The 14,507-nt window shown below is 44.6% G+C and overlaps 1 protein-coding gene across 1 annotated transcript in view; it reads left to right on the top strand.

Moving 5' to 3' along the window:
* Nucleotides 1–12,805: 12,805 nt before the first annotated feature.
* The window catches only part of LOC137331049 (endothelial cell-specific chemotaxis regulator-like), a 55,363-nt gene continuing 53,661 nt past the window's right edge, over nucleotides 12,806–14,507 (top strand). Inside the window, exon 1 of the mRNA XM_067994653.1 lies at nucleotides 12,806–12,855. Within this exon, the coding sequence (XP_067850754.1) occupies nucleotides 12,834–12,855 (22 nt within the window). The 5' untranslated portion in view covers nucleotides 12,806–12,833. The remainder of the gene's footprint in view (nucleotides 12,856–14,507) is intronic.

The following is a 14,507-nucleotide window of genomic DNA, read 5'->3' as shown; positions in this document are numbered from 1 at the left end:
CAGATGCAATTTGTAAATGACCTCCTATTCTGTACAATTGAAGCTTTTAATTGTAACACAATCATCCCACTTAAACTAACTTTTAGAACACGGCCCAATAATCAAACTAATATGAATGCATCTAGTTCAGAAATATTAATGGCCACGATTTTGCTGCCAAAATAACAGTGAGTTTAATGGCGCTCGCCATTATTAATGAGAAAATCGTCCAACAACTTGTGACGAGGAAGAGATTCCCCCCGTGAGTTGAAAATCACCACAAATTGCTGGACGATCTCCGCTGCTCCGCCATTAACCTCATGGAACTGGCGTCTCGCCCTCAACCTCCCCGTGAGTTTCATGAAATTGCTGCATTTGCACATTAATTACCCATTAAACTCACCGCAGAAAGTTAGGGCCGGTACTTAACAGCGTAAGGACCCTTTTAATGATGAGGTTTATGTTCCTGCAATGTTCGCTCAACCTCCCCAGCCCAGAAAGGGAACAATTGAAACTGTGGAGACTCATTCCTGCAGGTAGTAGATTGTTGGTAGAGATTTTTAAAATTTTAAATTTTAAAACTTCTTTCTTACTTTTCTTTCTCTTTTTTTTCTCTCTCTCTTAATCCAATCTTTCTTTCCCTCTCTTTATTTCTCTTTCCGTACCTGATTTGACTCTAATTCACCCGATTTCCTTCTCCATCGTTCCTCTGTTTCTCAATCATTAAATCTCATTGATTAAGGAGATAGACTGTCGGTCCCCTCGTCCAGGAGGTCCTGGAAGCCATTTTTCGGCTCACACTTCCAGCAATCTGTAGTGCAAAAATTTTTTGAGCTGAGGGTGAGGGAAAAAAAATACAAGCGGCAGGACACGCTGCTAAACGCCCTCACTCCAGCCAATTCTGGGCCATTGCATCAGAACAATGCTTCAGGCGCTGAAGAGTACATTTTGTGAGGTTAAGGGGGCAGAGCCTTGCTTGCTGGGAACATGGATCGTAGAATTAAACCGGGAGGTCACACTCCTAGTTAAAATGCCTCCTTTTGAACAAAATTCAATAGGAATGAAATCAAATAATGGCAGAGTAAAATATTATCATTGTGTGTTTAGATTCTGAACTATGGAAAGCACTTCAGGGTTTTAGGGAACCTATGTCTAAACATCGAATTTCAGAAGGCATTTAATGAGGTGCCTCCCACCAGGCTTGTTTTTAAAAATAAATATTCAAAAGCACGGCGTAAGAGGAAATTTAGCAGCATGGATAGAAAGTTGGTTGACAGACAGGAAACCGAGGGTTAAGTTAAATGGACGTTGGTCAGATTGAGGAAGGGTTGGAATGGTGTACCTCGGAGTTAATACTGGGTCCAGTTGTGGGGAAATCAGGAAATAACGTTTGCAGTAATTAACTTCTTTACATTAACACGTTCTAAATCCAATTGATTTGGCTGAAGAATTTATAACAGATGTGACAATAAGTAAAAAGCAAAATACTGTGGAGGGTGTAAATCTGAAATAAAAACAGAAAATGCTGGAAAACACTCAGTGGGTCAGGCAGCGTCTGTGGGGAAAGAAACAAGAGTTAATGTTCGACCTGAAACGTTAACTCTGTTTCTTTCTCCACAGATGCTGCCTGACTCGCTCAGCTCCTCCAGCATTTTCTGTTTTTTATTTATGGCAGTAAGCAAATCGTGTGTTAGGAAGAAACTTAAGAATGTTGAGTGTCTACAGGATACATCAATTAAAAAATTGAGTGAAAGCAGGACTTTCATTAATATTTTTCAGATGTTCCAGAAATAGAGGCTGTACTTGAGGACTGGGGAGAGAGTCAGTCATGTAGTCCTCATATTCAAAGAAAGGAGTGTGACATATAATAGGGAACTATGCACCAGTTAGTGTAACATTAATAGCGTTTTATAGACTATTAATCTTGTAAAGAGAATTGAGAAGATAAAAGCATTACTTTTGAAAGAGATGAATCATGTCTCATGATTCCACTGAAATTCTTCGATTTTAAGATAACTTTCCGCATCTACAGATCTTATAGAAAATAAATTTGCACGGTGTTAATATCCAAGAACATTTAAAATTTGCAGCTAGGCAGAATGCCAAAGCTTGTAATTAATGGATCAAAACCGATGTCTGGTGATTTAATGACTGGGGTCACAGACGAGGTCTGTGCAGTTTGGAACCACAAGATTGCAGTGCAGATTTCTTCCTCTGTCCTTCAGTTTCATACATATTTAGATGATTTTTCTGAAATTGCTGGTGATGAAATGAAAGCTTGAGACCACCAGCTGAGAACGGGATTGGGCTGTTTGCAGGAAAGTGGGCCTAATTATTTGATCTAGTAATCAATCAGATAAGGAGTTACCATTTCTTATGATGAAGTGGGTGCACATTATGTCAACATTAGCATTTCATCGCTGGTACAGGCACTGGGTGGTGTTGCTCATTAACATAATACCATTGTGTTTGTGTACTGATTTTGATTAACGGTTGTGTACCCAGAAGCTACCTGAACCAGGAATAAATATGATGAGTTTTCAGTTCGTGCAGTTCACTTACTTGTTTCGCATGTCTGAATCAATGTAATGAGGTGGGACTGCATCGAGTCTGATGGGCCTGTGATCACATTTTTTATTATTCATTATCGGGATGTGGGCATCACTGGCGAGGCCGGCATTTATTGCCCATCCCTAATTGCCCTTGAGAAGGTGGTGGTGAGCCGCCTTCTTGAACCGCTGCAGTCCGTGTGGTGAAGGTTCTCCCACAGTGCTGTTAGGAAGGGAGTTCCAGGATTTTGACTCAGCGACAATGAAGGAACAGCTGATCATAGAATTATAGAAACTTATGGCACAGAAGGAGGCCATTCAGCCCATTGTGTCTGTGCCGTCCGAAAAAGAGCTATCCAGTCTAATCTCACTTTCTAGCACTTGGTCCGTAGCCCTGTAGGTTACGGCACTTCAAGTGCACATCCAAGTACTTTTGAAATGCCATGAAGGTTTCTGCCTCTACCACCCTCTCAGGCAGTGAGTTCCAGACCCCCACCACCCTCTGGGTGAAAACATTTCTCCTCAGCTCCCCTCTAATCCTTGTACCAATTACTTTAAATCTATGCCCCCTGGTTATAAACCTCTCTGCTAAGGGAAATAGGTCCTTCCTATCCACTCTATCTAGGCCCCTCATAATTTTATACACCTCAATTAAATCTCCCCTCAGCCTCCTTTGTTCCAAAGAAAACAACCCCAGCCTATCCAATCTTTCCTCATTGCTAAAATTCTCCAGACCTGGCAACATCCTCGTAAATCTCCTCTGTACCCTCTCTAGTGCAATCATATCTTTCCTGTAATGTGGTGACCAGAACTGTACGCAGTACCCTAGCTGTGGCCTAACTAGTGTTTTGTACAGTTCCAGCATAACCTCCCTGCTCTTCTATTCCTCGACTAATCAAGGAAAGTATCCCGTATGCCTTCTTAACCACCTTATCTACCTGTCCTGCTACCTTCAGGGATCTGTGGACATGCACTCCAAGGTCCCTTTGTTCCTCTACACCTCTCAGTATCCTCCCATTTATTGTGTACTCCCTAGCCTTGTTTGCCCTCCCCAAATGCATTACCTCACATTTCTCCAGATTGAATTCCATTTGCCACTTTTCGGCCCGCCTGACCAGTCCATTGATATCTTCCTGCAGTCTGCAGCTTTCCTCCTCACTATCAACCACACGGCCAATTTTTGTATCATCTGCAAACAACTTAATCATGCCCCCTACATTTAAGTCTAAATCATTGATATATACCACCTAAAGCAAGGGACCTCGTACTGGGCCCTGCGGAACCCCACTGGAAACAGCCTTCCAGTCAATAAACACCCAGCAACCATTACCCTTTGCTTCCTGCCACTGAGCCAATTTTGGATCCAACTTGCCACTTTCCCTTGGATCCCATGAGCTTTAACTTTTCTGACCAGTCTGCCATGTGGGACCTTGTCAAAAGCCTTGCTAAAATCCACGTAGACTACATCAAACGCACTACCCTCATCGACCCTCCTTGTTACCTCCTCAAAAAATTCAATCAAGCTAGTCAGACATGACCTTCCCTTAACAAATCCATGATGTGGAGATGCCGGTGATGGACTGGGGTGGATAAATGTAAGGAGTCTTACAACACCAGGTTATAGTCCAACAGTTTTATTTGAAATCACAAGCTTTCGGAGCTTTCCTCCTTCGTCAGGTAACGAAGGAGATAATCTCCGAAAGCTTATGATTTCAAATAAAACTGTTGGACTATAACCTGGTGTTGTAAGACTCCTTACATTTAATAAATCCATGCTGACTGTCCTCGATTAATCCATGCCTTTCTAAATGGCGATTAATACTGTCCCTCAGAATTTTTTCCAATAATTTGCCCACCACCAAGGTTAGACTGACTGGCCTGTAATTACTCGGTCTATCCCTTTCTCCCTTTTTAAACAAGAAGTCAGGATGGGGAGTGACTTGATGGGAAACTTGGAGGTGGTGTTGTTCTCATGCACCTGCTGCCCTTGTCCTTCTAGATGGTGGAAGTCGCGGGTTTGGGAGGTGCTGTTGAAGAAGCCTGGTTCTAAAGCACAGTTATAAGGATTGAATCTCAATAATCATTTGTTATTTTGGACTCAGATAAACTCGAATCCCAGTAGAAATTAGGCTTGCTTGAAATATAAAACGTAAGCAATGTATTGCTATCTAATCTGAATTATTATTCTATATTATTGCTCTGTGGCATCTCATCTCCATCAAGCATAATGTCAAGTTTTGGTTCCTTGGAAGTGTGGGTTTGCTCACTGAAATGGACTTTTTGCATTGAACGCAGGTAAGAAGAATTGGGAAGAAGCAAATTGGGCTCCATGGGGCTTTTTTCTTGGCTCTCTGCTCTTCACACGATAATGTAAATAAAGTACTTCAGTACAATTGTGATGATGTGAAAGCATATGGCCAGATGTGAGTCAGCCTAACGGCATTGAAAGGCACCCAGGAATCTGACCCAAGTAAATAGGTGAGTTAAAGACTGGCAGTGTGTGAGGACAACATAGTGTGCTGAGAGTTCGGTACGTGTGGGAGTTGAAGGGTTAATCTCTTTAAGGGTTAATCTCTTTAAATCTAGTGCATATTGCTTCAACTGTTTAAGGTCAATTTAAAAGTTTAAATTTCTAAGTTTCTGTCTGGCTTCAGCAGAGAGCTGCTGTAGCAAGTTAATTGGTTAGCTAGATTCAATTGGTACCTGAAGGTGGGGCAGGCCTGACTCATCTGAGTCTCAACTGTAGAAATACAGGGGCCTGTCAGTGCGGACAGAACGGTGTGAGGACAACACAGTGTGCTGAGAGTTCGGTACGTGTGGGAGTTTGGTAAAGTGGGGGAAGGAGGTGCTGCTTTGCCTTGCTTTTCCTGCAGAGCGGTAGTGGACCTGAGAGCGGTGAGCGGCGGGAGAGAGCGAGACCAGAGCGGGGATAAAAACAGCGCGGAGAGAGCGAGAGTCCAGTCGGTGAGCGGCGGTAAAGAGCGAGACCAGAGCGGAGATATAAACAGCGCGGAGAGAGCGAGAGTCCAGTCGGTGAGCGGCGGGAGAGAGCGAGACCAGAGCGGGGATAAAAACAGCGCGGAGAGAGCGAGAGTCCAGTCGGTGAGCGGCGGGAGAGAGCGAGACCAGAGCGGGGATATAAACAGCGCAGAGAGAGCGAGAGTCCAGTCGGTGAGCGGCGGGAGAGAGCGAGACCAGAGCGGAGATATAAACAGCGCGGAGAGAGCGAGAGTCCAGTCGGTGAGCGGCGGTAAAGAGCGAGACCAGAGCGGAGATATAAACAGCGCGGAGAGAGCGAGAGTCCAGTCGGTGAGCGGCGGGAGAGAGCGAGACCAGAGCGGGGATATAAACAGCGCGGAGAGAGCGAGACCAGAGCTTACTCTGAGAGCGAGACTCTGAGACCAGCGGCAGAGTTCGGGGTGACGTCACCAGTCAGAAAGTGACGCGGCACAGGGGAGGCAGCTGATTGGTGAGTAGGTTCAGGTGAGTATTTCTACCATTTTACTGTAAGTAAAGTAATAAGAAAGGGAAGATCTGCAGGTTTTATAGCAGATAGTGTTTTTTTTTAGTGAACCTAGGTCCCTAGTATAGTTAACATTTTCTAATTTCAACGTAATTTAAAAGGGGTAACTCAGCTAAGGCAAGTCATGGCAGCAGACCTCGCACCCGTGATATGCTCCTCCTGCAAGATGTGGGAAGTCATGGACACTACCAGTGTCCCTGCCGACCATGTGTGCGGGAAGTGTGTCCACCTGCAGCTACTGACCGATCGTATCTCGGAGCTGGAGCTGCGGGTGGACTCACTGTGGAGCATCCGCGATGCAGAGAAACTCGTGGATAGCACGTTTAGCGAGTTGGTCACACCGCAGGTAAAGGGTATACAGGCAGGAAGTGAATGGGTGACCACCAGGAAGAGTAAGAGATGCAGGCAGGTAGTGCAGGGGTCCCCTGTGGCCATCCCCCTCTCAAACAGATATGCCACTTTGGATGCTGTTGGGGGGGATGACTTATCAGGGGAAGGCAGCAGCAGCCAACTTCCTGGCACCACGGGTAGCTCTGCTGCACAGGCTGGGAGGAAAAAGAGTGGCAGAGCTATAGTGATAGGGGACTCAATTGTAAGGGGAATAGACAGGCGTTTCTGCGGCCGCAACCGAGACTCCAGGATGGTGTGTTGCCTCCCTGGTGCAAGGATCAAGGATGTCTCGGAGCGGCTACAGAACATTTTGGAGGGGGAGGGCGAACAGCCAGCTGTCGTGGTGCACATAGGCACCAACGATATAGGTAAAAAAGGGGATGAGGTCCTAAAAGCAGAATATAGGGAGTTAGGAGGTAAATTAAAAAATAGGACCTCAAAGGTAGTAATCTCAGGATTGCTGCCAGTGCCACGTGCTAGTCAGAGTAGAAATAGGAGGATATTTCAAATGAATACGTGGCTAGAGGAATGGTGCAAGGGGGAGGGATTCAAATTCCTGGGACACTGGAAACGGTTCTGGGGGAGGTGGGACCAGTACAAACCGGACGGTCTGCACCTGGGCAGGGCCGGGACTGCTGTCCTAGGAGGAGTGTTTGCTAGTGCTGTTGGGGAGGGTTTAAACTAAAGTGGCAGGGGGTTGGGAACCTGAGCAGGGAGAGAGAGGAAAGCGTAACAGGAAGGGACAGAAGGTATGGAGTAATAGGTAAAGTGTTAAAAAAGGAAAAAGCAGGAACTAAGCGTCGCAAAATAGATTTGAAAGTTCTTTATCTGAATGCACGTAGCATTCGTAATAAAATGGACGAGTTAACGGCACAAATAACTACGTATGGGTACTATCTTGTGGCCATTACAGAAACATGGCTGCAGGGTGACAACGACTGGGAATTAAATATGCCAGGGTATTTAACAATCAGGAAGGACAGGCAGGAAGGAAGGGGAGGTGGGGTGGCTATGTTAATAAAGGAAGGAATCACTGTAATACAGAGAAATGATATTGGGACAAAGCATCAAGATAATGAAACAGTTTGGGTGGAGATAAGGAATAATAAGGGAAAAAAAACATTAGTGGGCGTAGTATATAGGCCTCCTAATAGTTGCAACTCTGCTGGAAGAAGTATTAATCAGGAGATAGTCGGGGCATGTAATAAGGGAACAGCCATAATTATGGGGGATTTTAATTATCATATTAACTGGACAAATCAAATTGGGCAGAGCAGCCTTGAGGACGAGTTCATTGAGTGCATCAGGGATGGATTTCTTGAGCAGTATGTAACTGATCCTACAAGGGGGCAGGCAACCTTGGACCTGGTCCTGTGTAATGAGTCAGGATTAATTAATAATGTCCTAGTTAAGGATCCCCTTGGAACGAGCGACCACAACATGGTTGAATTCCATATCCAATTAGAGGGTGAGAAGGTTGATTCTCAAACAAGCGTACTGAGCTTGAATAAAGGAGACTATGATGGTATGAGAGCGGAATTGATTAAAGTGGACTGGGAAAATAGATTAAAGGGTAAGACGGTACATGAGCAGTGGTGTTCATTTAGGGAGTTATTTTACAACTTTCAAAATAAATATATTCCACTGAGGAAAAAAGGGTGTAAAAGAAATGACAGCCATCCGTGGCTAAGTAAAGAAATCAAGGATAGTATCCGACTAAAAACAAGGACATATAAGGTAGCCAAACTTAGTGGGAGGATAGAAGATTGGGAATTCTTCAAAAGACAGCAAAAAGTAACTAAAGGATTGATTAAGAAAGGGAAGTTAGATTATGAAAAGAAATTAGCAAAAAATATAAAAACAGATAGCAAGAGTTTCTATAGTTATATAAAAAGAAAAAGGGTGGCTAAGGCAAACATAGGTCCCTTAGAGGATGAGACCGGGAAATTAATGGTGGGAAACATGGAGATGGCAAAAATGCTGAACAAATATTTTGTTTCAGTCTTTACAGTAGAGGACACTAAGAATATCCCAACACTGGACAAACAGGGGACTCTCGGGGGGGAGGAGCTAAATACGATTAAAATCACTCAGGAGATGGTACTCAGTAAAATAATGGGACTCAAGGCGGATAAATCCCCTGGACCTGATGGCTTCCATCCTAGGGTCTTGAGGGAAGTGGCAGTAGGGATTGTGGATGCTTTGGTGATAGTTTTCCAAAATTCCCTGGACTCAGGAGAGGTCCCGGCAGATTGGAAAACTGCTAATGTAACACCGTTATTTAAAAAGGGTAGTAGGCAGAAGGCTGGAAATTATAGGCCAGTTAGCTTAACATCTGTGGTGGGTAAAATTTTGGAGTCTATTATTAAGGAGACAGTAACAGAACATTTAGATAAGCATAATTTAATAGGACAAAGTCAGCATGGCTTTATGAAGGGGAAGTCATGTCTGACAAATTTGCTTGAGTTCTTCGAGGATATAACGTATAGGGTGGATAAAGGGGAACCAGTGGACGTAGTGTATTTAGACTTCCAGAAGGCATTCGACAAGGTGCCACATAAAAGATTATTACTTAAGATAAAAAATCACGGGATTGGGGGTAATATTCTGGCATGGGTGGAGGATTGGTTATCGAACAGGAAGCAGAGAGTTGGGATAAATGGTTCATTCTCGGACTGGCAACCAGTAACCAGTGGTGTTCCACAGGGGTCGGTGCTGGGTCCCCAACTCTTTACAATCTATATTAACGATTTGGAGGAGGGGACCGAGTGCAACATATCAAAATTTGCAGATGATACAAAGATGGGAGGGAAAGTGGAGAGTGAGGAGGACATAAAAAACCTGCAAGGGGATATAGACAGGCTGGGTGAGTGGGCGGAGATTTGGCAGATGCAATATAATATTGGAAAATGTGAGGTTATGCACTTTGGCAGGAAAAATCAGAGAGCAAGTTATTTTCTTAATGGCGAGAGACTGGAAAGTACTGCAGTACAAAGGGATCTGGGGGTCCTAGTGCAAGAAAATCAAAAAGTTGGTATGCAGGTGCAGCAGGTGATCAAGAAAGCCAACGGAATGTTGGCTTTTATTGCTAGGGGGATAGAATATAAAAACAAGGAGGTATTGCTGCAGTTATATAAGGTATTGGTGAGACCGCACCTGGAATACTGCATACAGTTTTGGTCTCCATACTTAAGAAAAGACATACTTGCTCTCGAGGCAGTACAAAGAAGGTTCACTCGGTTAATCCCGGGGATGAGGGGGCGGACATATGAGGAGAGGTTGAGTAGATTGGGACTCTACTCATTGGAGTTCAGAAGAATGAGAGGCGATCTTATTGAAACATATAAGATTGTGAAGGGTCTTGATCGGGTGGATGCAGTAAGGATGTTCCCAAAGTTGGGTGAAACTAGAACTAGGGGGCATAATCTTAGAATAAGGGGCTGCTCTTTCAAAACTGAGATGAGGAGAAATTTCTTCACTCAGAGGGTGGTCGGTCTGTGGAATTTGCTGCCCCAGGAAGCTGTGGAAGCTACATCATTAGATAAATTTAAAACAGAAATAGACAGTTTCCTAGAAGTAAAGGGAATTAGGGGTTATGGGGAGCGGGCAGGAAATTGGACATGAAGCTGAGTTCGGATCGGTCAATGCCCTGTGGGTGGGGGAGAGGGCCCAGGGGCTATGTGGCCGGGTCCTGCTCCGACTTCTTGTGTTCTTTAGATTTGTGGTTGGGATCAGATCAGCCATGATCTTATTGAATGGCGGAGCAGGCTCGAGGGGCCGATTGGCCTACTCCTGCTCCAATTTCTTATGTTCTTATGTTCTTATGTAGAAAAGTTTCAATAACCTGAAGCACGTGGACACAGTTCAAGGCTCCTATTTTGAAGTGATTCAGTTGGAAGGTGGGTCCATATAAATCAAACTGTACTGAGATTATTTGCAATACTTCCCTTAAAGGAATAACACCACTAAAATTTAAATTAGCCCCACCAAACTGATTTTAAACATGAAAATTAAAAGTGAAATCATGAAAGTAGGAAGGGGCGGGGGAGTGGGACGAGCTGGATTGCTCGTGCATAGAGCCGGCATGGACTCGATGGGCCGAATGACCTCTTTCCATGATGTAATCTTTCTATGATTCTATCTGGAAATTAAAAAGGAAATTCCATGGACAGCATCAATCTCATGTCCATTTCTGCGGTGATCTGAGGGATGCCTTGTGTCCTTGACAACTTTCCCTCAGACAATCCCTTGTGTCCCTACAGCTCGAGGGTTTGATCCATCCCAGAAACCCATTAACCTATGGTTTAGGCAGTCTATTCCCATCACCTCCTCCACCTCCTTGGGTTCAAATGGCATTGATGAATGTGAAGCCGAGGAAATACCTATTGCTAATCAGTGGCATTCAAAGAATCGAGGCATTGTAACGTAGATTATTGACAGATTACGCTGTTTGAATCGAAAAATTGTAAAATGACTGTCTAGATTTTATCGTAACTTTCTAATACATTTGAATTACTATCAAAGCAACTTGACGATAACTTGGCCGATGGATCCAGCACGAGGGAGTGTTTCATTCACTGCCTGCACATTCTTTGCAAGCCTGGCAAAATATTTTCTAAAGGGTATGTTCTGAAGGTTAAAGCAGAGTTGAAATCTAATTGTGGATCTTCCAGTCTGCTTGTATCTATGTCTCAATACACACAGCAGCTGGTGGCACGGACTCCACACAAGCACTGCAGTGTTCTGAAGATTGTACACAGACGTCACGATGGACGGGGAGTTTGCCATGAATATAACTCGGGTTAAGTGACCGTGGCCAGTTTGAAGTTAAGTGTGAGATTTATAAACCTTGCCTTGTTCGATTATGTTCATTTCACAATCCCATCTTTTCATGAAGAATTGAGAAATTCATTTTCATTATCAAGTAAATCAGATAATAAAAGAATGCCCAGTTCTAAATTGCAATCCCACAACATCCAATCAGAAATTTCAGAATATCTGCCAAAAAGACAGGTACGACTGAAATTGATTATTGGCTAAACTCAGCGCAGTGACCTACAGTTACTCCTCTCCACTTACCCTCTCGGGTCTCCACTTACCCTCTCAATGTTTGTGTTTCCAGCTGCAATTACTTATTGGTTCTCTCTGGGTCCTCTCAGTTCTCTGCTTATCCCCCAACCGCAGTTACTCTTTGATCCTCCCCCCTTGTCTCAGTTCTCTGTTCCTCTCACTGTTTGCTTTGAGCTGCATTTCCTTATTGATTCTTTCTTCATTCTCAATTCTCTGCTCCTCTCTTTGTTAATAAAGAAAGAACTTGCATTTATATCATGCCTTTCACCACCTCAGGATGTCCCAAAGTGCTTTACAGCCAATTAAGTGCTTTTGAAGTGTGGTCACTGTTGTAATGTAGGAAACGCGGCAGTCAATTTACACACAGCAAGATCCCACAAACAACAACGTGATAAATGACCCAGATCATCTGTTTTTTATAGTGATGTTGGTTGAGGGATAAATATTGGTCCAAGACACCGGGGAGAACTCCCCCTGCTCTTCTTCGTAATAGTGGCCATGGGATCTTTTACATCCACCTGAGAGGGCAGACGGGGCCTCGGTTTAAACTTTTCATCTGAGAGATGGCACTCTGACTGTGCAGCACTCCCTCAGTGCTGCACTCAGTCGGCCAGGATTTTGTGATCTAGTCTCTGGAGTGGGACTTGAACCCACTACTTTCTGACTCAGAGGCGAGAAAGCGACCCACTGAGCCACAGCCGACACCTTAAGAGATAACCGTGTTCTCTCGGTTCTCTGCTTCTCTCAGTGTTGATGGCTTTTAGCAGTAGTTACTGATTGATCCTCTTTTCATTCTCAGTTCTCTGCCCCTCTTAGTGTTTGTGGCTTCCTGACACCTGATCTATTTTATCTTCAAACGCAGTGCACGGCAGTGAACCAGGACACGCAGATATTATTTATCATTTATTTCCCACAAAACATAGCAGCATACTTCAAAGACATAAGCCCAGAGATTGTTGCTTCAGTATCAGTGGGCAAATGGTTATCATGTTCATGACATCTCTGCCTGTATTATTAACGGAAACATTAATCCATTTAAAATAAATGAGTTGATGCTGATGTTAAAATAGCAGACGGAGCGATGTCATATGAAGGTGTTAATATCACAGTCATTTCAAGGATATAGGACACAATTTTGAAACGGAGCCAGGAAGGGGGCAGGGGGTCAATTTGAGGATGGGAAATCCATTAGTGCAGGTTTCCTGGACGTCCCAACGATTTTGACATAAGGATGTCTTTTATTTTTTTGTCAGTTTCTCGTCCGACCGACTGGCTGATTGACAGACTGGTCTCAGTTGGGCGGGAGACCAGCCAAGGAGAGGATGTCTTCGGGTAAGTCTGCAGGTAAGTCTTTGTTTGTATGGGTGGTGGAGGAAGGGGGGAATAGGTGGGCACGGGGGTCGCGAGTAATGTGGGGTGGGATCGGGGGTCACTCATGGTGGGGGTGGGATCTGGGGTCATCGTGGGAGTCCTTGATCGTTGAGGGGAAGGTTTGGGGGATTGGGGTCGGAGGGTCGGGGTCGGAAGATTGGGATCGGGGTCGGGGGGGTCCGTGATTGGGATGGGGGGGCCGCGATTGGGGGTCCGCGATCGGGGGCGGCGGGGGGGGGGGCGTGGTGAAGGTAGGCTTGTTGGGCCTGGGGGAAGCACTCCTGCTCCTCGGGGCCCACCAGCTGTGCCTTTTTAGGCACTTACCTGTTAGTTTCGGGCCTTCTCACCTCCTTTCATGAGGCGTAAAACAGAAGGCCCGGGAATCCCGGCCCCCCCGGGGTTGAAATCGGGAATTAGTTAAAAATGGAGGCCTGAATCCTCCTTGAAAGGTTTTAAGGCCCGACCCGCCTCCTGGGAGCGGGTTGGCCGCCTACCCTTCGTCCCGCCCCCGTGAAAACCCGAAATGGGCAGGTTGGAGGCGTGTTGGGGGTGGGTCTGAAATGGTGGGAATTTTCAATGTGTTTTTCACTCTTAAAATCGAGCCCATACCGTTTGCGCTGCTGCTCTGCATTATGGGAATGTGAGCTGCCATTAGCCGTACTGAACTATCACTGTAGCTTTGGTCCTCTGGAACGCCAGGCCCAGGACAGCTATCCAGGATTTCCTTCCCGAAATCGAGCCTGGAAAAGATTCATTCATCTCTCCTCCCACTGACTGGACTTCAGAAAGGTGAGAATTAACAGAAGCAGAGGAAAAGACCACTTGTAAATGTGACATTTGGTAAAACTCGTCATGGTCCAGAAAATTGCACTCGACTTGGCAAATTTTAAAGACTTTAACCTTTCACCAAATATAGGTAAAAAGGTGCATGTCGGATGAATTTGTTATTATTGAAGTCATTACATTTAATTTGCTAAGTTTGGAAAAAAAAATGTTTTTCATTGAAGCAGTATTTATCTAACTTCTGATGAGGTCTCCCCAGTAATCCCAAAATCCATATTTTGGTCACGAGTAAAACTAACACTGTTGTTAACATGGCGTTGTTTCTAAAAACAAGAATAGGCATTTAATTAACTCTGGAAGAGCTAATGGGTACCAGGGGATGGAGGGATATTCATCACCTCGGATAGCAGGGGGTTATGAGTCAAAACATTGTTGTCTTGTGTAGGTCAAATATAACCACTAATATCATCCCACAGAGAACCTGGGCTCCATTTACCTGTACAGCGAAAGCTGACAACAATATACAGAGCTGTGTTGAACCTCTGAGGAATGGTGAGCTTTGTGATTAAGTTGTTTGTTGAAGATTATGATGAAGTAGTCAGCAAACTCCGGGGGGAGGGATGTCAGGCTCTGGTAACACCTTGTGTAGATGTGCTGTAAACATATAGATGTAGTCATGAAGAAGTCAATATGTTTTGCTTTTGGTGATGTGATAGCTCACTAAAGAAAGATTAGAATGTACTGCTCTATTCCAATGCTCTCCTGGCCGCCCTCCCACCTGCACCTTCCATAAATTTTAGCTCATCCAAATCTCTGCCACCCATGTCCTAACTCACACCGAG

Source organism: Heptranchias perlo, chromosome 1, assembly GCF_035084215.1.
Source record: "Heptranchias perlo isolate sHepPer1 chromosome 1, sHepPer1.hap1, whole genome shotgun sequence".
Classification (NCBI taxonomy): Eukaryota; Metazoa; Chordata; class Chondrichthyes; order Hexanchiformes; family Hexanchidae; genus Heptranchias; species Heptranchias perlo.
Note: the sequence above shows the minus strand (reverse complement) of the source record. Positions and strands in the feature narration are given on the sequence as shown.